This window comes from Pieris brassicae, chromosome 12 (genome assembly GCF_905147105.1).
Source record: "Pieris brassicae chromosome 12, ilPieBrab1.1, whole genome shotgun sequence".
Taxonomy (NCBI): domain Eukaryota; kingdom Metazoa; phylum Arthropoda; class Insecta; order Lepidoptera; family Pieridae; genus Pieris; species Pieris brassicae.
In genome coordinates, this window is record NC_059676.1 from 3,847,667 (window position 1) to 3,873,870 (window position 26,204).

Consider the following 26,204-nt stretch of genomic DNA (forward strand, 5'->3'; position numbering starts at 1 on the left):
AACAAAAAAGCGAGGGTGTCAAGCAAGCAAACTCATATAATATTAAAAAAACAATGTACTAAACCCATACCACTTAAAGCTGTTGCACAGAGGAAGACACTGCAAATAAAATAAATTAAATAATATTTTCAAATACATTTAAATTATCATTTCAGAACATATTATTAATTTCAAAACAATTTATTAATTTGAGAACAAATTATTCACTTCAGAACAAATTATTAATTTAAGAACAAATTATTAATTTAAATTATTTAATTACAAACATTTTATCACAAAATTATAAGACAAATTTTAAACAAAAACCATACTTACCTTATCATGAAAGTTAGAACAATGGAGAGTATGAGAATGAAAGTTAGTTTCGTTAGTACCATGCTTTATTCTACTTATGATCGGAAGCAACTATAACTACATCACTGTGGTTAAAGGTGATTTTGCTTTTTCCTATGATTACCTATTATATGATATCAAAATATCTCGGACTTCAACACTTTGTTTGAACCAATTGAACATACATTTTTGCTTGTATTACAAGCAAAAAGGTTACACTTAGTTGTCTACCCTCGTTGATGTCGGTACCAAATTTTTTTTAAATGAAAATTTACCAACAAAACCACCTTTCCAGCACAGAAAAAAAAATCAAAATGAAAAGAAAACTTACGATCGACATAATGGCATGTCGCGGCGACCGTTACCGTTATATCACGGGTGCAATCACACGGGTATTAGCACTAGAGGGCACTGTTAGTTTCGATCGGTGAAGGGGAACCAGTTGTTCCAGAATTGCCGAACCTTGTTGTCCGGCGTCCGTCGGACGGGAACGGCGGACTTGTGTTCCTTTCGGCTGACCGTCGATGTGTCCCTTGAGGTCCGGCTGCGAGCTGAGGTGGTCGACCTCGCCGATCGGCTGCTGTGGGCCGAGGATGGCCGGGGGGGCGCCGATGGCAGCGGGGGCCGCGGTGCTGCCCCCTTGTGAGCCGTGTGGAGTGGGATCTTGCTAGGCTTGCGGCGCGGCGTCTCAGAAATTTTGGCCTCATCGGGCATGTTCAGAGGCTCCATGTCGCGCATGCTATTATGATCGCGACGTTCTAGACTCTCGCTACCATTCTTCTGAAGTTTAGATTTCATGCTGTCTAGCTCTACACTCTTCTCTTCGAGCTGAAATGTTTAATGGTGTTTAAGCTAGATTCTATATCCAAAGCTTGCAAGATCCAAAATGCATTTTATTATATATTGTGTAACAGCCTTTAATACAGCGTTAACCAATGAATTGATAATGTCAAAGCAGATAAAAGTGAAAATGAAACGGCAATTAATTACAAGCGTAAAAGTGAACAAAAACTTTTATCGATATAATTAGTGATAGAGATCGGAATTTGATCGTGGCTTACCCTATCCAGTTATCGATAAATTTATCACTGAATGACGCGTCATTTATTGTACCTGCGTTGATGACGTTATGATTATTTCATGAACGGGGTTCGACGTCACAGACTTCGTTTATAAATAATGAAGAATTGTTTTAAAAATACAATTTTTTACTTAAATATGTAAAGGAGTTAGAAGAGATAGGTCCGTACTGCAATTACAGTTAAACTCTACAATAAATAAAGAGTGCTTGGGTACGCAATGTGATTCCAACGTACCAACGAAATTTATTGCGTACAATGTGAATTCAACATTTTCAGAATCTGAGTTTTAAATATATTTTCTTACCCTAAATTTCAAATCTTCGTTATGCTCGTTTGCCCTGTCGAGCTTTTCCATCAGCATCGAACGCTGTTCGGCGGCTCGCTTTAGCTGCTCACTGTACACCTGAAATATCACCAAATTATAAATTAGACACCAAAATAATTTATATTCACTCACGTTTATCAGCTTAATATGTAAAAAATACAAATACAATATATAAACCTATTATGCCATCTTATTACTTCGCTTAATGGGTTTATAAGCGTTGAAAGTGCCAGGATAGTACATACGATAGCGAGCATACCTACTATCAACTTTGACATACAAGTTCAAGTTGACATACTTAAGAAAATTGTCCAAAACGACATCCGTTTCACAGAATTGAAAACAGACATTGGTAACTAAAGACAAGAAGAAGAAGTAAAAGACTTTTAGAACTGGAAGTAAGTAATGAATAATTTTGTATCGTCAGAAATAAAAGGAACGCCCAACGCTCAGTAGTCTCAGAAGTAGATATCGCGAATAGTGTTACTATAAGACCGTTCCAAAGACAAGAGAATTTATGACACTAGGCAGTCATTAAAGGTGAATTCAAGCACGTTGTGTACATCGTGCTAATGGTGATGCTTGAATAAGTCCCACCGCGGTCCATTAATTCCACTGTTCCGAATAATTTTGCCGAAAGCAGATTACGTCATTGCCACCTCGTTAGCAAAACGGACCAGGGCTGGCTCCTTGCAAGGTGTCAAATGTCACACTTTATTCAAGTCTTACGTCTGAGTGTTAACAATGTTATAGTGAATAAATAAGATAGGAGTTTATTTTTCGGAGTTTATCTAGAGAATTTGGTCATAGACAACAGCCAAAATAGATTACGAGTCTTTCTAGTTTTATGTTTATGTATTTTGACTGTGTGAATTACTCGGATAATAATAACATTTCAATGACAGTTTTATTAAGATTAGGAACGAATATAAAAATGATAAATTCGAGACACAGAAAGTTAACTATCGTATTTGATAAGCTTAAGTGAGCAATAAATATAAAAAATATCAAAATAAAGATTTGTGTTAAATGCATAACAGCCCTATCACCCGCACGTACTGTTACCTCACTAGAAATGCAATTAGGAGCGGTCGTTGACAATTGTTACACCTTTTTTTACATTGCGTAAATTTCTATGGGAATTATAGAAACAAATGAATTATATGAAATTTTCGTGTCAAAAGCGAAAGTTTCTATTGCAACTTGTAATTCATATTAGAAAACGCAGTGCAAACACTGATCATATACAAAATGACTATATGAAATTTCGACATGTCATCATGAGTCTTTGCAATTGCGTCTATTACGTTGACTTGGTCATTGATAATAATGTACTCTAGTTACATAACGTCAATTAAAATTCACTCTCTATTACTCTCGTAACAATTTAACCATACCAACAAAAAAACTCATCTCTCACCTGATTCTGTACGATGGAGTATAGTAGTTGTCTTCTCAGTTCGACAGGATTACTCTCTTGGAGAATCGCCGTGAACTTCTTTTTATCCGTGATAGAGACTCTAGGAGGTCTATGTGGAGTCTCTAACGTGGTGTCGAGTCTTCCTAACGGTGTGGTGAGTACTGGAGGAGGAGTGGTCGCCGCTAATGCTTCGAGCTGAGCGGCGCGAGCTAACAGTGCATCTCTTTCACTCCTCAGTCTCACAACATCTGCATCCGCACAACCATGTGACAAGTGGCGGGCAAACGACTCTTCCGCCGTATCCGACTGCCTCTCATCGAGTTCCCCTCTAAGTAATTCCGCCTCATCTCGCAGCCGGGATCCCTTGCGTTGGATGACGTCAAGCAGCGCCCATAATTCGTCTTCGACGGGGCGAGAACGCGATGCGGATGGCGCTGAAGCTGAAGAATGGGCGTCTTTGCTACAAGAGGTCTCGGTGCTGAAGCCGGAGTCCTGCACGGACGGTTGGGGTTTGGCGCGGGTTGAGTCACTGCTGCCAGCCGCAAGTTTGCGTCGTACGCGCACGCCAGGTTCCCAATCTCGCCGGGTGCCACTGGCCGGCGTAGAAGGCGCCATTTTCGAGCGTAAGTTGGGAAACGTCTCGATGACGAGGTCGCGGAATTCAAGAAGAGCGCCGACCTCATTCTGGAGTTCCTGAAAATTTTAAGTTAAACTTTTAAATTATGTTACAAAATCAAATTATATATATATATATATAATACTAGCTGCCCCCGCGAACTTCGTTTCTCCTTAATGTGGTTTTAGTTTAATACCGTGACACGAAAGAATAATTTCACTGTATTATCGAATAATTTGATAATTTGAATTTGATTTACACTCCGGTCTAAGTAACACGTGGTTGGCTATGCTAACACCAAAAATTAAAAAGTAGAAATAATTTAATTTCACGGTATTTCGTTTACTACAAAATAAATTTAATTTAAACTTTAGCCTCGATAACACGTGGTAATCATGATATTGAATTGTAGCTTATTTGACACGTTTGTCGGTTTACCATAGCAGTTCCATCTATTGATTACTTGCTCAATCCAGTCGAAAAGTATCGACATCTGTTAGAATCTTTTGGAGTTAACAGATAATTTTGACTGTCAATTAATTATAGACAAATAATTTGCAAAAAATAAAATTGCGTCTATAATTAAAGATCTAAGCTATCCTATCTCTTACGTTGGACCAGACTGCTCACAGTATGCCAATTTAATTTAAAATCGGTTAAGTAGTTTAGGAGTCCATCGCGGACAAACATCGTGACAGGAGATTTATATATATTAAGATGTTGCTTTTCTGTGCATAGATAGATTGTTTGCGTCCAAGCATACGTAAAACAATTGCTATAAAATATGTACTACCTGTACAGACGCGACACTGAATACAATGCTGTTTATGTCAAGATTAGATTGCAACATCTGATAACATTATAGTCACAGTAAAACGCGTTCTTTTATGCATTTAGCTACGTCTATAGATTTGTCTTATACCAATGTGCTTAATATCGGGGTGTCATACAGTTGGACACTACCAACTCGTATATACTTTAACAATACAAATAGATTGTAACCATCTCATTAATTTTAAACTACTTTAAAGTAAGTATAAGTCTGGGCCTCATTCTGGACTGCTGTATCTATTTCGTGATCATTTGTATTCTAGTTAGCAAGTAGCCTACTGTGCCACACACGCTGTCGACTTTTTGGGTCGAAGGTATGCCGATGTTTTCCTTCACCGTAGCGAGTAGAAAGTCAATTTGGGAACAGCTGGGAATAGGACCTACGACCTCAGGGATGAGTGCCGTTTTTTCTACTGCTTATAGCGTTATTCATATGAAGTGTAATATGGACCGACCTGAAGTGCGACGAGGGATTTAACTTGCTCCGAGATGAGGTAGTGGAATGGTCCAGGCGGCGAGCGCAACTGCATGCACTCCATGCCCGAGCCGCCAGACCCGCCGCTTGCGCTGTCCGCACCGCCCGTCTGAAATACAATATATAAAAATTAATTACAGAGAATAAACATTCATCCTAACCAGGTCATTATAGCCTACTCGTACTTCAAACCCCTCATTAGGTGATACGCTTAGGGGGTTAATTTAAAAAGGGGATTTTGATATACGGAAGTCATACTTAGCGCTAAGTTTACTCTGAATCTTACCCTTAGTTTCTACCTGTAAGTAAGATCACCCTAAACTAATACTAGGAGGTGAATTATGTCCTAGTTACTGGAACTTAGAATTTGATGAAATAAGAATAAAGAATATACAAGAAAACCGTGGATGGTCAAGTAGAATTGGGTAGGCCTTTTCGTACGTATCTGGAACAAATGGTCGACCTGACTAGAGAAGGAACCAGTTAATAGTACCCATAACAGACGAGCATGCATGATGCATGTCATGGATGAAGTGAGACAAGTGTCAGGACTGTAGCAAGTGGAGACACGTGGTCTCTGCCTAATCCTTAGAAAAAAATAATAAAACGGCGTCATTCGCCTCACTATAATGATCCATTATTTTCCATAAAAACTTGGGTCATTTGTTTCAGAGTATAAAAAATACCAGTATAAGAGGATTTACTTGGGAAAACCAAACACCGGCTCAAGCTATCAAATTTACTTATGCGTCATTTTGTGATCAATAAGTTTCAATAATCCAGAAACGACGTTGTCAAAATATTCAAATTCTTTAAAGTAAAAGGTGACACAGTATGTTTGATCGGTCAGTATCATTTATCAGCGATTATAAAATAACTTTAAATTTACTATAGGATACTCTAGGTATATAAAATAATGTTCAAAATGGAGTTAAGATTAACCAAAAGCGCGAAGATAATATAAGATTTTTCATATACATATATGAATAAATGACATATATTTCTCAATATCCTCCACTCTTGTGCTGGACGTTATTTTATACACATATTTTGTGTAAAGATAAATATTAAGAAATTTCCTACTATATGTATATATATCACAATTCCTATTCTATTTTCATAGACGGGCCCCCAGCCCGTCGTTTCGCCTCCGCTAACCTTTTGCAGTGCGTGAAGCATTTCACTATCTTACTGCAGAAATCTTCCAGTTGGGACCTGTAGCTCCTTAATATTTCGGGTAAATGAAGAATGTTTGTTTAACACTTTTCAATAAGAATTAGGTAATTGTTTGATTCTTTTATCATCTATTTCATAGAATGTGTAACTATAACTATAACACTCACTTTTTCTTTTTATAAGATTTCGTGCTTTTAAGCACCTTTTAAAATCGTTGTTGTAATTGTTCTATCTTTTAAGTACTCTTAATTTGCTGCGTAATAATTTATCGTGTCTATTATTGTATTTCTCTTTATTTTAGTTGTATTTAATAAAAGTCTTATCTGTCAAAGAATTCAAGGACACTTCTATAATTATAACTTGTATATATTTTTTGTTATATATTGTGTTTATGTTGTATGGATCACGTTTACTTATTAATAAATACGTTTCGAACATTACTCACAGACTGCAATAGTAGACGGCTCCAATTCTTTTATACGTGGACGAGTATAAAAGAATTCACCAGTAGACATGACTAACACAATCAAATTTGAATAGGAATAACAATAATTGCTTATTAATTACGCTTGTGACGTCGCTTATGTCGCGTCGCGTATGTAAATACATACCAATTTAACTAGCACAGCACACTTTTATCGATCAATTCTCCAATTAATTATCTATCACCTGGTGACCATAGATCAAAAATTATCTAATTGACAGAGATATAAATCAAGATAAATTATCTATGACAAAAAAAAAGGAAAAGTCAATTTGACTCATTTAAGTTTTTTTTTAAAGTAAATTTTCGAATAATCCATGTCATCGGTAACAACGCTTAATGTATTCCAAATTCAAAAAACACATTTCGAATAACTTCACTGTATACGTTAAACTGACCGCGTTTCTTATTACCGTAAATTGATTCCTATTTTTCAATTGAAATCGTTTAAACGATTGATGAAACAAGTCGTGATTCGATTGACGGTTGTGTTTTCAATTGTAATTGCTGTAGAACGTCGATTTAGCCCGTAGTTAAGTACGAGAGCAGCACAAATTAGCAGTGTGAGTGGAAATCATTAACGTGTTATCCATTTTGAAAAGGCACTTGCGAATCGTGAAGACGCGACTTAACTAATTTTAAACGACTTCAAAATACCGAAGAACAAAAAATTCGACGTAGATTAGTATTATAGACAACTATATGGAACCGTCCAAAGGGAAGGAGGAAAAGAGGGCCCCCCAAAAAAAGGTGAGTAGAAGAAATAGAAGTGTCAGGAGCGAATGGAGAAAGAAAGCCATGGGCAGAGGTATATGGAAAAGGCTGGAGGATGCCTTTACCCGTGAACGGGTTCTGATGAACGGTACTGAAGAAAGGGTAATAATCCTATATTAGGATAACAAGAAGAAAGCTGTATTATTCTACTTTTGTAATGATTCAAAATTTAACGGGCTTTTATTATTATTATTAAATACTTTTAGTAACTATAATTTTAGAATTATTTATTCTTTATGGTATTGAGCAAGCATTAATGACTTGGGAGCCATGCTTGGGGGGTTGTTACCAGTAAAATATGTAACGAAAGTTGCAAGTCTAGCTGAATACATACGATTATGTTAATTCTAAATTGCCGTTTCGCTTACAATTCTAAACAACTCTGTTATTAGCTACAATCATTTATGAAGTAATCATACGAAATATCTAACTTGCTTATTATGCTTCATAACTGTTTAACTTAAAAACTTATTTTTGTATTCAACAGGATACATTAGTGTTAATTGGGTTAAGAAATGACTTTTGCGTTTCTTAACTGACAAAATATTTGTTTCTCTAATTCACTAAGTGCCTGAAATATATATCAGAGCAACGGCGTACTCTGGGCTATGTTATACTGTATGTCACAGGTCTTATAACAGTGGTTAAGATAAAACCATTAATACTATTATTAATAACTAGCAACCACCATAGCTTGGCTTGATTCGACGTGACATTCCTTAGGAATCATTCTAGATTTTGTGCACAAGTTTTTGAGTTTGCCTTTTATATATAATATAAAAATTAGACATAAGACATATGTCGGCATTATTAATTTAAATAAAATAAATTTAAACTAGAGGAATTTGTAGATTCCTCTAGCCCTCAATCATATATTGTAAAGGCAGCGAGCGTAAGAAACGTTTTCGTTCTACAGTTTATTCTCCGACTTACTTTAATCCGAGCACCACCTACCAAAAAGTATTTAAATTTTTCGAGTGTATAACATATATATAACATTCAAAAATTACCAAATTATTTTTTATTATAACTTTCTATTGGTTAGATCAAAAATTGATTAAATAGATCCAGAGATTACGCCTTACAACCTCACAGACTTTATCTCCTTATAATATAAGTGTAGATTATAATTAATTAATGCAATAATACAAATAATTATTGGACCATAACATTTATTTAATTCAACTATTTGTTAACTGGGGGACCATACCAATAACTACTGATCCTAAGTCGACTGACTAGCCGGTATATACTTTATTAAAATCATATATAACTTTTAACTACCGAGGAAATTATGTAATTTTATATAAATAAAAAGGTAATTACATAATTATGAAAATCACACATCACTCACAATAATGTGTGTAGAACATACATCATTTTCATATTCATATTTTCAACAATAATAAATTCTCTTCAGGTATGAAGATATAAATAAGATAAGATACCTTTAATACATTTACTTCTTTTGGACAAGATCAATAAATAGAAATATTGTTGTTATTAAATACATTTCTAGCATTTTGTAATTTCCATTTTCCATATTTTAATTGACTTATCTTGTCTAACATGATTAAATGTATTTATTGTTAATTATATTAAGAGGGTATGAAAAATATAATAGGTTAATATGGAAGGTTCTGCGGAGAATGATTAATTGCATATGCCGAAATGCGAATTTCATTGTTATCATAGATAGTCAAAACAAAATGTCGCAGGTATCAAGTGCTGATAACAACCTTGTCACATCTGATAATAGGCTTTGTTTTCAAGTGTTTTTATATTTTTGGTTGTGAAATAATGTGATAACAGCCCAACCCAAACACACTTGGAGCGACAAAAACCGAAAAGAAATAGTTACAAATATATTTTTATATACTAACAGTATTTTTTAAAAAGACTTGCATTTTGTCACGATATACTCAAAAATACTGGATTAAATAAAATATTTTATTATAAATGCGATTATCCTAAATTAAAGAATTATTAAATTCCAAAATATAAAGGCTACTTAATTAATTAATATTTTTATAATTTAATATTAATTATTCCAAATACATACGTAATATATTTGGAAAAACTCATAAACTTATTGTAAATTCATCAAAATATTGTATGTACAAATACGACAAACCTGATATATATTAATTCAATTTATTATTAAGAAGAATATTTTATAATTGAATTTTTCACTTCTCCTTATGACGTCACGAAAACACAACAACGTACATACGGTGTGTTTTGTCTCTTTAGAAGATAAAAAATCAAGCTAAACAAAAACATTGTCTTCAATAATTGTAATATAAACTTCATTGATTTATATGCTTTACCATATCTAACAATTAAAAATCGCCTTAGTTCTACAAATACTAGCGGTGAATTTGAACCGAATTAACGGAATTCAAGCGATATCTTCCAAGCAAATACGGAATTGGAATATTTGAAGATCGCTAATCATACTAAAGTATGATTTCCAAATATTATACAACACAGGGCTGATTCGACCAGCTTTTTAAAATGTAAAAAATATAGCCTATGTAACTGTATAATGTAGCATTGTAGAATCGTATGAACTTTTAAAATCGGTCTAATAGTATCATTTTAAAGATACAAAAATCGTTCCTCTTCATACATTACAGTATTAATAACAGGGGAGATATTATTCTAATATGTTTGTAATGCATACATTTGCTTGCTAGAATATTAAACTCTCTAATGTAATAGTTACACACTCTGCGGTAACACATTAAGGCCCACAATCACATAACAAAACGGAACTACCGTCAATTGTTTTTCACTGAGACGCAATACGTAAACGCACGTAGATATTCCAAATAGCTTATGATACTTTCGTAATGTCCATTTAGATATGCTTCGTGAACGACATTGATGGTAAATAACGTTCTAGAATATGCAACGAACACCTGTTGTTAATGTGTTCGATTTTTAAATCTAATACTTTGACTAGACAAGAACTGCCTTTAACCCTTAAAAATTACGGCTCATTTAATATAACATATAAATCTGACGTGAGGGAATATTTGAAATGTCTATCAGAGATCCAAACGGTGGCTAAAAAAAGATGTTTCGCTGATTAATTAAATAGGAGGAAGTACCGTTATAATTACTTAAGGGTAGAATCCCTTAGAGACAATTTAATTAAAAACTCTAGAGTACAGAACTATTGCAGGCATGGAAGTATTTCGTTTATTGTGCAATCAAAGACCTTTCTGTCTATGTGATGAAATTTAAATCATTTAAAAAGTTTTTTTGATGAATATAATCCAATTTGGCAATATATGAGTAATTGATAAGAACATACTGATAAATACGAAAACAAAGATCTTTATTTTATCAATATTTTAAGGACATGTGTCATCTCAATGTACGTGATAACATCAATGACACAATTCCATAGATAAGTGCTAAAAGACGCAAAAGGAAAGGTATTGGGTATTGAGAACGAGGCTCCATACACGAGTGAGGCTTTGACGTAGTCATAAGCGGTAGCGGCGATTTTACCGGAAGTTAAATGTGATGATAAGAATAATGAAAATCGAATATTTCAGTTTGCTACTCAATATTGATTTTATACAATAAGATATGTGTATAGTGTAAATACACGTATATTGTAAAAAATATTTTGTTTTGGGCAATTGTGGCACATACTTCTTCAAATTTACTGTTTAAAATAAGTTAATAATGTCCCATTTTAAGAAAGGGGAGACTTCGACACTCCCTCCCTCACTGCTGCTTAGCTACTCGGTCACATATCTGCCTGACTGCATCCCCGATAGGCTGGGATGTTGGGGTCCCTGTTTACAAAAAAAATACACTCGTTCATGGTAAAGGAAACCGACATGCCTTAGACACAAAGATCGTTGTATGTCAGGCAGGATCACCCACTGACTTTTGAGATTATTAAATGGAGGCGCCACTGGTTTTTATACATAAAGATATTTCCTATTCGCTATACGCTGGTATCAAGGTTCCGGCCTAAGTCTCGTATCGACTATTGAATGACATTGGTAAGTCGACACTATGTGTATAGTGTTGGGTATCAAAGGGTTGATACTTAAGAACGCGAACTCTATATTAATTTGATTTTTTCTAGACATATATCTTCAAGCTTCCGCAATTACTAGTAAATATAAAAATCTTCCACTTATTTATTATTTCTGAGATACAAGTCGATATGTAATATAAATAAATGTTTTGGGTTAAAAGGCATCAAAGGACTGTACTGACGTATGTACCTACCTCGTAGTTCATAAGGTCCAAGGATCATTGGCCAGTTGAGGCATCTGGCACTTGAATGATAATTTAAAACTTAATAATTTTTGGGCATGCTATTTTCATATTAATGTTTAATGTTATTTTTCTATTGCAAGTAAGGGTTGTAAACAACACTATCTTAGGCTTCCCGGCTGATAGGGAATAATGAGTCCTTATATGACCAGGAATCGTTTTATTTGTCTTTTACTATTGACTTGTCATGTCAAAATGTTGTCATGTTACCAAAACATTTTTTCTACATATGCTACTTCTCATAGCCAGGCTTGAACTATGAGAACTATAAACACGACTTCATTGAAAAATAAACCTTTACACATAGACATTAAGCATAGTTTCAAATACATGTGCCATGTTATTGCAATCCGGTAAGACCAATACGATATTCGTGACGCAAATCAAAATTACTACAATAATTTTAACACTTGCGACGTACGCGTCCACGCACAACTAAAATTACCGTATCATTAAATGAACATAAACATTTAATATTACGAATAGGCACAAGGATAAACCAATTATACGCAGACAATAAGGCGGAACATTACAAAATATCCTCTGACTAATGCCTATAATCTATGGACAAAAAAACCCAATAGCTTAGACATTATCTGTCCTGTGAGATAATTTAAATTGAGGCAGAATTTATCCTCCATTATTTATATATTTAAAAAATAAATTCGTAAGATACATAAATACTAATGAGATTTGTCTCTGATTGGTCTATTTATAAAAACCGGAAACAATCACATATAGTTTTAAATATATCGCAGAAGCTTACACATACATACAAGCCGAGCTGAATATTGTGTTAAATTTAAAAAAATCCATTTGGTTTAAAATTCTTCAAGAGGTTGGAACTAATAAAATAATATTTTTGTTAATTTGGAGTGAATTTCACTGTAACATAAGACTAAATTAACTCAAAAGAAATTAGAAAGCGCTGCGAAAATTAAATTCTAATTAGAAATAAACGAGATTCACACATTCGCTTATATTATAAGATCTCAAAAAATACTTTGGTTATTTAAAAATCCGAGTTTCATAACTAGATAATAATATTCAACAACGAAACTATTTACTCCACAGTGACAGATGTATGGCAACATAAATAAAAGTATACACTAAAGTTTAGCTGTCTTTGGAGAGCGAGATACGCATATTATATTGCGCAATCACCACCAAATGGCAATCATGAGGCAGCGGTTTACAGCTCCCCCTATAGGCACAAAGTTAGAGAAATATGTGCAATAAATAAAGTATTAAAAAAAATACTCAACCGGTAAGTACTGTCACTACTACAATTTTTCATTTACGTTATAGATAATAAATACACGACCACGGCCACATTTTAAACAATAAAAAGATATATCTTTTAATGACGTATCGTGGGTAAATAAAACGAAATGAAAAATGTGTGTTAAAATACGTTTTAAATGTTTAAAGTTAAAGTTATATTCTTGAAATTCACAATTCGTCATCTGTGAATGCTCAACGAATGAAGTTATTACGACTAGCCGAACACTTCAATTAGAGAAAAAACATAGGCGCTAATTGTCAGATACAACTCTCTTCGATTGCGAAACGTTTACAAACTGGTCCTTGACCTCAACTGACCCTGAAACTTTCGCCAATATGTTTGCGGATGGTGGATTTGCGACACTCCGGCGCCTATTAAACGTGAAAGTATATTTAGGATATCCCGAAGAGTTAAAATTACTTGATGACAGAAGAACACGAAACTATACCGGAAGAAGGAAATTTTTAAAAACACCTACTCGAAATATGCGTAAGGAGTTTTGTGTTCAAGCGCTCAATGATACTGGCCATTGACTTTTGAATAAAAAAAGAAATTAAAGTGCGTTCTTCTTTCATCAACTGCTGGAGATTTGTACCTCGTAGTGTAATTGGTGTATTAAGGATACATCTGTACTTGGAATCGGTAATTCTTTAAAAAAAGTCGTAGACTAAGCGTTTATCACTAACTTACCATATTACGGCCATTGAGTTCTTTTAATTGTCCCCTTAAGAGTCACTAAAATTGTATAAATAGACGAGTTATTACTAAATTTGTTAATGCGTTCTTTCTTTTTAAATTAAATACATCTAAGTAAAACCTAATTCGGCTGTGTTGTGTGATTGTATGTACGAAAGAGTGTGTATGTGATGTGCTCATCGTGCCGATGATTTAGCGCTATTGATAATGTTTTTGATAATGCTTTTAAGCAAAACCACCTCCCATCGTGTTCCATAGGATCTAAAAAAGAATTCGCAAGTTAATTTGCAAGAAATATATCATATCTCACTGTGAGAGATCTTGATGTTTTGTCGATGACACAAGCTTATTGATAACGATATCACCCGTATGAAAATAAGGGTTAGAAATAGGTCAACGGACGTGCTTTTAAGTGTTTCCAAACAATGACACTGCGCTATGAGTAACAATGTAAAAGTGTATTTAATAAAGATTATCTTTCCTTGAACATATTCATATTTAGGCAATTTGCTTATAAGAATCATAGTTGTCAACGGAAGTATTTTTAACAAGATTTTACAACAACATTGCGAACGTAGGTTTTAAAATTCGGCAAAGTCAGGAACATTGAGGTTCTACGTCCTACTTTTCGGAAAACAATTGGCACAGCAGACCTATCACCTACTTCCCAATGAAACTTAGAGAACAACACAGAGATATAGATTCCGATCGGTTTAGGTGAGTTAAGTTACTTGTGTAGATTTTTTCGTACACATTGAAATATGAGTCATACACGTCGTTACCAACAAAAAAATTAGGAAACGTAGCAATTACATTCGACCGTGTAGTCACAAAAAAGTATCACAAGAAGTGCCATATAATCTCGTGATAAAATTACATCCATCAATCTTTGTATATATTGCTATAGCTAAATATTTTATTGTTGTATTCCAGTTTTTCGTTACGTTATGAACTAGATTAATAACGTTAAGTTTACTAGAAATAAGTGCCGTTATTGTTTAACTGAATAAACAATATGAGGCATGATTGTCAACCTTGAACCTTGCTTGTGCTTATGTCCATGTTAATAATTCGTTCACTAATAGAAAGATATTATACAAAATATAAAATAATAAGATATAGTATCTCTATTATATTGCTATCTATAATAAAAATGCGGAGAAACACTTTACATTAAAGGTATGATCTCAAGGTATAAAGAGGGGATAATTTGTGGGCTTTGACTACCCTAGAACAGTCTATTGCCCAGGCAAGGATCTCGCGCTACCGTTTGGAAATTAATAGGCCGTAAAAACACGATCCAGCCCTTGAAAATAACCTTAGATAAACAGATTTGGATAGAATTTGGCATTGACTGTCGTTCACCTTAGTCAACAAACATAAGCTAGATGCTGTGATGGCGTCAGCTGATACAATAAAGCCACATTAACACAATTTATGTTACATCAAATACGTTTTATAACGCCACTATCATAATGACGACAACGAAGTTACCGTTGCAAAGGTAATTTTACCGCTCACTACCACAATGCAAAAATAAAGGAATTATTGAATTAATGTTCTCAGAGGGTTACGTCAATAAAAATGATTACACTTCAAAATTGCTGTTTTATTATGTTCCCGGCTTGTACGCCTTCTAGTGTTTTCTGAAACTAAAGATCACATTATGTAAATCATTCTATGTTCTGTAGAAAATAATTCTGGTATAGTCAAACCTATTACGTATGATTTATTAGTGGCCTTTGTTCTCTGCCAAAGGACAAAGGACCTTAACTAAGTCAATTAGTGGCTTTTGTAGTATACAGACCTGCCGTCTCACGTCTGACGTCAGTTGCTCAAGACCGAACGAGTGAGAATTAGTATAGATATCCTTTGCAGGACATTATTAAGCTCTTGCGATACCTACGTAACTCTATTCTAAGTAGCGATTTAAATAGACAAGTACAAAAGCCATAAAATTATTAATAAGAAAAAACGTTCTTTAACTCGTTAATGACTGGAATAAATCTTAAATACCACGAGTTTATTCACGTCTATCGATAATTTCACAAGCACTTCATTTATATGCGCATAAGTAGTACGTTAGAGGATTCTCCTAGTCCATACGGTATACAATGTTACTATAATGTCATATTCCGATTAAGTTAATGGTATACATGGGATGGGTTTCTAGGCCCAAACTTAGGCTTATTTAAATTCTTTAACAAAGAGTTTTAACCAAAGTGTTCAAATAAAGAATATGGTCAGATTATTAGTTTTTTCTAATAGGCAACTAAAACCTTCTGTCTAAGGTCTAAGGCTTTTTTACTAACAATGTTTTCCTTCCGTCCGAGCGAGTGTTAAACCTACGACCTTAGGGAAGAGAGTCCCACTAACTAGCCACTAGGCTAACACTGTTCTTATCTATCTGATTTAAGTTTAATAGTCTTGTGCAAAACACATTGCTTTTATGAATAAATTCGAAATTTGAATTACATCGGAATTGTTTCAGGTTGGCACATAAGGTTGTTTTCGTCGTTGCCTAACACACAATTCTCCTATAACTGGAAAACTATTGAATATCAATTCAAATGGAAACTGGAGAACACAAGTTTGAAAATATATACCATTTTAATAAGTTTATAATAAAATCCAAATCTATCTACCCACACGTACCTTAAAAAAATGGCCGTTAGTAACCGGCTATGAATACTAGAGCCCAAAGAAAGAAAACAAGTTTTCAATCGTTTTTACGCGTATATAGACAGGTGAGTCTGTGACGCTTTTACACAAATAGAACATAAGTTATAGAGAAACCATCACTTGGAAATCTTGTTTGTCAAGAATTTCAAATAAATTAGTGAAAGCATTTCTATTGGGGTGACAAGTTTACGCAAAAACCGGAATATACTTTGAAAAACGAACAATGTTTAACTAAAAATAAAGGTATTCAAAAAATATATACAAAAGTATAATTCACACATTTAATAATTATATATATATATTTTTAATTACCAAACCTAAGTCTTCTATGTATGATCACAGTACCAAAAGTTAATTTCCAAAATGTCTTCCTCATATAACAACAAGAAAGTTCTAATCTTATATAGAAATAATAATAACTGATATCTGTGCTCTTATCAAACCTTATAAAGTAATCATTTCTACTGGATTCAATGAAGCGTATCGCGCTTTCACTATCATAAACCAAAATAGCAAGAAATAGCGTCAACGGCAATACGATTTGTTTTTGTTTAGAATTATAACAGAATGACGAGTTTCGTAGTATCCGGTATTGATAAGTAACGAAAACGAAATTATTCAACTGCTAATAATACACCAATTTCCTTCCAGGGACACGAATTATATTCGTTGGCTTTGTATGCAGATGTTTAAAAGCCTGTTTGAGGCTGGGTAAAAAATTACCTTAATGGTTTAAAATATGAGGTAAAGAGGTTGCGACGGTAACAAAAATAAACTTGGCTTACGTTATTGGACTATATCGGAAACGAGAATATTGGCTTCAAGTGTACGATGATTGTTTACATTTGGTTTACGCTTCTAAAGATTACCAAAAAAAAAATATATGTAACTTAACTTAAGTTAGGGTACATAACTCACGCTATATCAAATCAAATCAAATTTCAATCATTCAAAATTCCTTTAAAAATTGATAGTTACTAGTTCAAAATGAAAATACGAGCGCGAAATGCATTAAAGAACTAAAAATGTCTGCCCCAATACGAATGCGATTGCCTACTCTATGTTATACACTACAAATTCCTTTTATTAACATAGACATGATAAAATCATAAGCGGATCCGACAGACCTTGCCTTGCTTAACGGAGCGTTCATCTTCGGAGGGTTCAAATACAACATTGGCCCTCATATAATCCATTACGAAAATTAGCGATCCGAAAGAAACACACATGTAAGCGTGGCACTTTTGATTTTCATGTTTAACATCGATGCATTTCAAATTGCCATGAAGCCGAACCAAGCTATGCTTATCTAATTGCACGATATTGTATAAAAAACTAATTGTACAGACACAAGCAACCATGCGAAGTGACTGTTCCGTTACAAGCAGGTGTTTAACTTGAAGCTATAATTTATCTCGCCAACAAAGGTGTTTTAAAGGATATTTATTGACAGATGTTGTGCTATTTTTAGCTTACTTAAGACACACACGCATATATATATATATATACTAAGGAGCTAACAAATTCCAAATATTTTTAGATATTTCATAAATTCTATTGAAAAAATCTTGGACAAAAATTCGATAATTATTTCATGGGAACCTGTGCAATTCAACTTCACTTAGTTATGCCACAATAGAGCGACTAAAATATATGATAAGTATATTATTCAATATTATTCAGGCCAAGGTAATGTAAAAAAAAACGTATTAACCAATAAAAAAATCTGCAATATTTCCTTATGCTAGGAGCGGAAGGACATGAATTCAATTTATTACCTATTTGTAATAATTATGGACATTTTATATGCAAGAATATTTTCTATTCCGTCGTCTGTAATTAATTAATCACTACAATACTATATTTCCATTACTTCTATATAGGACGTTCACCTTGACAAGCTCCGTTGCTAATCAGTGAACTCACTTTTAGTTACTATACCTATTGACCAGGACCTATAACCTACACGTGTTTTCTTAGTTTCTTATAAAATAAAGTATTTAAAAACTTCATTATTGAGATATTTTATTGCTAAAATAATATCAAATCATATTTAATTTAATAAGACACTGTAATATATATAATTTTTTGTTGCTGTTTTGTTTTGTCTTAATAACTGTGTATAACATGTATTTTTGCACTACTTGCCTATCTTATGTAATTTAATACATTTTTTTTCTTTACTCATAGTGGTTGCCTGGAAGAGACCGCTCGAAAACGATAAGGCCGCCAGTTGCCCTCCTTTTGATTTAATTATGTTCAATTTGATTATATATTGTAGTGTAACGAAGTGTTAATAAATAAATAAATATAAAGCACTGTTTCATCCAAATGTTTAAAGTCTTCTGAATCCATATACAAATACAAAGCCATGAAATCGTAAACCTTCTTAAAGCATTAGTGACATCGAACTTCTATAAGCATATTTCGTACAATCAACTAGAAGCAATCAATTTGCACATTACGAAATGTCTTTATTTCGGTGGTTAAATAATTAAAGTACGTGATCTTAAAACGTGCGGCCAATCACGCCTGTTGTGATACGCTAAATAATAACGCAGGTACTAAATGACAACTATAAGTGAAACACTAAAATGTACAGTAAAGAGAATGTTTAAAGTAAGGAATATATATATAGGATAGGGACTTGTTAAAATTTTCAGAACCAGACAAATTCTATGAGATAAATTTCTGTTTCGAATGTGAAAAACTTAGATCAACTAGACAATAGACTCTTAAGTGAGTCGGAAGTATACAATTATGGTATCACACGTACTTTTATTAGACTGGTTTAAATAACTACGAACTTATACAAAATGTCGTCGGCTTAATAGAGACTGTAAGAAGTCTTAAAATAATATGTAATATTTAAGAAATTAGTTATTAATTACTCATTGGTCCTAATTACGGCTTGTAATGCTTAATCATTTGTGTCAATCAAAAGACAATTAAATATTAAAATAAACACGGCATTATTGTGTTTATAATTTACACAATTTAATTTTGTTTCACAACTTTTTGTGTTGGCCTTTGTTGAACTTCTTTTTTAAACCGTTATATAGCAGAGATAGTCATCAAAGGGATCGCATCTATGGCCTTTATGTTTCATTCTCTCGATATACCGATATTCATGTACGTGACCAATTGACGTAAGTATTAGTTATAAATTTAAATTCAGACTAGTATATGAAGGAGGTAATGTACGTTAATATAATTTGTGAGGATTATGTTGTATGCGCTCGTCATAATTGGATTAAGTACACAAGGTATGATGCACCCATACATACTACTTTAATATTGCAATTATTTAGTCGACAATTGTATTTTTTTACAAAGTAAATCATTAAATAATAATATAATTTTAACTAATTACATTACACTAAACACAATTTGCAGGTTAAGTAATCGAATTAAGTTTATTTGTTACCTTAAAATTATTTTAATATTACTGTATTTAAGTCTATAAATAATTGTATTTATAGAACACTAGTAAAGTTTTACATTTATAATTTAAAATAGTTCCAACATTTCTAATGCTTTACCACCAGCGTAACCACGTTGATTAATAAACTAATTTATAAACATTCAAATGCGATCCTAGTATAAAAACAATACGTATTGTACCAATTCTATACCTACTTAAATTGTGGACATATGTGACCCTTAAATGTATAAATAGCGTAGTACCAAATACATGGTGTCAACTTGGGAACCCAATTTTTCTCTTACTAAAATAATACTAACTATAATAATAAGCGACCTACGTTAAACAAAGACAGCTGCACTATAGATTGAACTGCACAACATCACCTGCCACTTAAAAAACACCGAGTGTTTACATACAAAAGGCGGACCTTCGCGTAAAATTATATTTTTGTTTTACGTAATTAAAGTGTACTGTATATTTGTAACGGGAACAGTATTTATATACTGACTTATTTACTGTAAAGTCTATTTTTATTTATACATAAATTATTCTACTTGTTAATACAGTTAACCGTAAATGCAGGTGTAGCTGTAGGTAACAAAACAAATATAGTATACGGGTAGAAGCAACATTGTGGCATCCTTATCTTGGCTTACAGACAGATATAAAAAATGAGCATAAAAAGTTACTTTATTAGATTAGATAACACATGTCATTGGTCTACCGATCGTTACTTCGGGTTAGTCATGCACTTGGTTTAATTGGTTAAAACTGGCGGTCCTTGAAAGTTATGGGACTATATACACACATACAGGCATACAAACATAGCAGCAGACACGCACACACTGATATTTTTTGGCTTACAATATTGCTTTCTATACTTAATCAGTATTACGATGTTGTCTTGTTAGATTCGTATATATCTACCACAATACTGTATTAGATACATTTATTAAGTATGTCGCGAGACCTGATACAACCTTTATTTAAAAACTAAAGCCTTCCGGTCGTGGTTGCATTAAAAAAAGGATATATTGCAATCAAGCTTTGTTGACATTTGTAAAGGTTACGAGTTGTTAGTTGTGACTTACATCCTTCCTGTATTGCCGTCTCTAAGGTTTTTGTTCGACCTTATAACTCGTATTAACTTAAAAAAATGGTTTTATTTATTCTATTATAGTTACTAAACCTGCAATGTAGGTAGCTATTTAAGAAACAATAAGTGATGGATTACTAAATAGGACATAGAAACAAAACACAAAGATTCACAACATGGGGATTTTCATAAAATACATCAGATACTTCCAAAGAAAATATTAATGTATTTTAACTGTCAAACAATAAAAATAACTATAATATTTTCTATCATTGTCGCGAGACTGATGATAAAGTAAATAAAAAAGAACATTACAGTACCAACAAGAAACAAGATGATAAAGATCGAAAAATATCGATACCCAAATTATGAGTAGGTACCTCCTATTAAAAAAACAAAACTATGGAGTAACTTGTGTCTACGAGGTTAAAAATTGTCTAATTTCGCATCTAAATTTAACCAAACATTTACCAGACAGACGTAACTTTTAACCCTACATTAAATTAACGATGATCGATAGCTTACTCATGAGGCATATTTTGCAATTTCCTTTTGTAACGCAAAACGAATGGAATGTTACCTTAAAGATAGCGAGTAAGGTAACGCATAAATTAAATCGCCACCATTTGAGCAATCACATATTTTGTTAACTGTAATTAACTTTAAATACTTTTAAATGTTATTTATCATTAGTGGTACTGATGTGTTAGTATTACCAAATACCTTTTTATTGTAAACACCGTTTTGCCTTGACTTTCAAAAGCAATCATAATCTTAAAAGATACATAAAAAGTTTATTGTTTTCCCTCAGTATGAACACGATACAAACTCATATTAATGAAACGAATTACGATTACCAGGAGCAATATAAACTCTGATTCTTTTAAAATCTGATCTTAAGAAAGGTTATCATATTTTTTTACAATTTATAAAACAAGTTTGCATTACAGAACTTTGGGATGAGTAATTGAAATAGGAAAGACCCACGCCTAAGAAACTTTGTTTCTATTTTGCCGTTGCTTCCAACCTAAGTTTGTCGTTCGAAATAAATTCTTAGCTTTAAAACTTCCCAATCCCGTACCGTCAGGTACCTTTCCGTAACTGATTAGTTTCAAAGTTCAAAAAAGGGTATTTATACTTTTTATCAGGCTCACACGGGGTCACATTACGACGCAAACGTTGAACAGCTGACGAGGGAGGACGTGGCCAATATCCGGTCAACGATTTAACAATACTGACACAAACTCCACGATCTCAAATAGTCGAATTAAAATTGACATAAGAAATTATAACCGAGAAAATAATATTATGTACGTGCGTAATAGAGTTGCGATATAATTTATCTAACATTTATGATATTTGTTCTTACTTCAGACTGTAATTACAAACAACATAGTGCATATCAGTAGTATGTAAACCGTAGTTGTAAACCATTTCATGTCCAACCGATGCATTATGGTTACGTTGATAGATAGAACATGATAAAGTACCATATTAATTTAATAATTATTTTTAAAAAGGCAATGTAATCATTTATCAGTAAAACTAACATAAACAGTAATAACACAACTTGTTTATGAATCGAAAACAGAATGTTTTGAAACATCAGGTTAAGTTGGAGATATAAATCTTAAATGTAAATATTTCAAACCATTTATATAAAAATATTTATAACTTATAGCTTGGAATTGATTAGATTTTTATATTAGAGATAACTTGGATAATTATAGATTATATATATATACATTTATTCTAGATTATATAGAGCGAGAAGTGTTGCCCTTGTGTTGGCTTCAGCGAGCGATTCTCATTCCTGAGGTCGTAGGTTCGATCCCCGGCTGTGCACCAATGAACTTTCTTTCTATGTGCGTATTTCACATTCGCTCGAAAGGTGAAAGAAAACATCGAGAGGAAACCGACTTGCCTTAGACCCAAAAAGTCGACGGCGTGCGTCAGTCACAGAAGGCTGATCACCTACTTGTCTATTAGATTAACAAATGATCACGAAACAGATACAGAAACTGAGGCCCAGACCTAAAAAAAGATTGACTTATTTATTACTTTATATGTATAAACATATTATTATAGAGACGAGTTTCAGTTTTAAGGTGTAATCTCTTATTAAAATGAGTAAATGTTTTATTGATTTGGCAATCAAAATATGTTTTAAAAAAGCTATGAAATACGGCATAAAAACCAACGTAAGCCCATTATGAACGTCAATTTAAAACAAATTATGGGTTATTCGAAATAAATTACTCCAAAATTAGCAGTTGATTGACTCGTAATGTCTGTACATTGTATTATAATTGAATCTTAATACAACGTATGTATTTTTAAATTTACCAATACAATTTTGTAACAAGACAAACAATTTTATCCTTTATTGCTCAAATAATTCTGAAGAATAAATGAATGTCAGATTTTTTTATAGAACAGGGAGAAAACCATCTGATATTATGTGATACCGCACAATGAACAAACTCGCGAGTTTTAAGAATTGGTATCCTCTTTTCTTGAAGGTTATGTCGTTCAGGAAAACTTCAGCGAACAGCTGGTTTCATACAGTGGTGGTCCGCGGATACTTTTAACCAGTTCAATACGCTAATAATAAATATAAATTACAATTTAACAATACACCACAAAACCGTACTTCACAGCCGACATTTAAATTTATATGCATCACAAAATATGCCTTAATATAACAGGATTTTGTAGGTGAATTCTAACAAGTCATTTTTAGTGGCCTTAGTATGGGATAAGTCTATATCTACACTCTTCGGGTGGGTTTCGGCAATTCACTTCAGCCACTGACTGTACTTAAGACCAATCATTCGATGGTGAATCTAATCTCTATCAACCGTGGGAGGCAACTACTATTGATTTGCTAAATTGCTGTTAAATTAGCGCAATTAAATAAACAAAAAATTGGTTCTTGGTAAAGGTTATTCAACGTTTGACTGAAAATGTTTGCCTCGTCTGAATTTATATCTATATGCAGCAACCTTAGATTATAAAACAAACAAATGAAATCTTATAAATTAGTAGCGCTAAACTAAACCTTTTTAACCGTTTGAGCCAGTTTAAATTGCGCTTACTGAAGACCAAATCCATTGGTGCACGAACGGAGTATGAACGCACGATCTCGACGAGTTGACAGTTCCGTAGCTAGGCTACCACTAGGCTTACATTGGAACCTTACATTCCTTGCTTTTAATGTTGCCGAAAGTGTAAAGATGGAATAAATATCAACCAGTAGAACCCAATTCAACGTTGATTTAATTTTAAGTCAAAACAATTAAGTCAACTTTCCTAATGTTAGCTGTACTCTTCAGGAAACTAAGAAAATATTGACTCTCGTATAAAGATTTAATTTAGTATTTTTTATTACTTAAACACGCAACAATAAATTACGTAATGACAATACAATGTGATTTTACTAATAGAATAATAAAAGCCAACCTAAAACAAGTCGAACCTTTACATATGATGCAATTATCTTTAAATTTTTATTTGATAATTTATAAGTATATAATAAAATATTGAGGTCACAAGTTGCAAGTATTTTAATATTCATAATATTTGTGTTAGCATAAATTAAATTGATAATTAATGCCTAAGATTCATGTTTATAAAAATAATGTTGATAACAATATATTTTTAGCAAATTACTTACACTGTTTAGGTAAATATTAGTGGCACTTCAAAGCAAATAATTTTGCCTACCTTATACTATAACTCGTAAACGGAAGCACTTATGAATTATTACTACAAAAAAATTTCGCGTATTTAATTGAAAATGTTACCTAATACAGAGTTATAAAGAAAACAGTTCCTTATGATCACAAAAGCTATCAACCAAACAGCTGCCTTCCTTATAGATAAGGCTAATTCAAATAATGACATTCTATGAATCATAACCATTATACAACGTTCGATGTGTGATTTGAATGACATCGTTGTAACAGCACAGTGCCTCGAGATATTGGGAAGACAATTTGTGGGAGATACAAATGAAAGATTCCATACATGAAAAAACTACTACAGATAAAACATGAGACAAGAGAGGATAAAGGATTGGCAGTAAAACAAAATATACTTCACTACTTATACTAAAATTAATAATTTGTTTAGTTAACACAATGGACTTTTTTATATAGTTTTTATAGACTTAGCCCTTGTTTCGTTTCGACTTTTATTTAATATTTAAAAAAAAACAGTTGCGGTACAAGCTTTTCGATTCTGTGCCTCAATTTTTGTATCATTTTCTGAATAGGCAAGTAGGTGATCAGCCTTCTGTGCTTGACAGACGCCGTCGACTTTTTGGGTCATGCATGCCGGTTCCTTCGCGATGTTTTCCTTCACAGTACGAGCGAGTTTTAGAGGCGCACATAGACAGAAAGTAATGGTGGTTTGGGGTAGCCTACGACTTCACGGATAAGTGTCACACGCTGAAAGCACTAGGCCAATACTATAACCATTCGATTTAATATATATGAGTATTACAATAGACTTAAATAACTAACTAAGGAACAAAATCAAATCAGGTCATTACACATTTAAATAAATATCATCCAAATATTAATTCCCATTTATAGGCAATAAGCTGACACGTAATGTGAGTGTGAACCACGCATTGCCTACTTAAGTATGCATTAATAGCGAAGGCGTCTTGAACCGGAGGTCTCGACTTATACAAATTAAGTCCATTGCACTTTGACGTGATAACAACCGGTATTGATGGGAAATTAGTTTTATCTAGAACAACATTAAGACCCAGTTGACTTGCAGATTTAATTACAAAAAAAAACTTAACGCTTATTTGTAAGACTTCGCTAGACGGATTATCAGTTTAAATTGTGTAAATTGAAACGAAAAATATTAATGAAAAGCTTACCTGTATCCATTCCATTAGTTAGATCTTAAATTTACACGCTCCCAGTTCTACTAATATCCAACTACTGTAATATAGTTTCGTCAGATATATTGATATTCGACAACCAATTCTCAGTTAGGCAGTTAAAGTTGACCTTTGTGTCAAGATTTCATGTCAAAGCTTTACAATACTGATTCCTGACCGCGTTGAGATTTACCGCTATCTAACAAAATTTATTACTAATCTAGTATGATGATAAAGATTCGCTATTTTTAAATCCATTAGAATTATTCCTAGTTATACCATCAACCACTTCTG

At 33.0% G+C, this 26,204-nt stretch overlaps 1 protein-coding gene across 4 annotated transcripts in view; it reads right to left on the reverse strand.

Annotated features, from left to right (window-relative positions):
- LOC123717146 overlaps window positions 1-26,204 on the reverse strand; it is a 76,643-nt gene that overhangs the window by 3,950 nt on the left and 46,489 nt on the right. For 2 of the 4 annotated variants that reach the window (XM_045672992.1, XM_045672993.1), the window contains exons 2-5: window positions 5,063-5,191; window positions 3,161-3,853; window positions 1,720-1,818; window positions 796-1,161 (exon numbers count right to left, since the gene is read on the reverse strand). In XM_045672992.1, coding sequence (XP_045528948.1) covers window positions 796-1,161; window positions 1,720-1,818; window positions 3,161-3,853; window positions 5,063-5,191 — 1,287 coding nt within the window. Of the gene's footprint in view, window positions 1-70; window positions 100-664; window positions 1,162-1,719; window positions 1,819-3,160; window positions 3,854-5,062; window positions 5,192-26,204 lie in introns of all 4 variants that reach the window. The other 2 variants (XR_006754776.1, XR_006754775.1) reach the window with 2 other exon arrangements.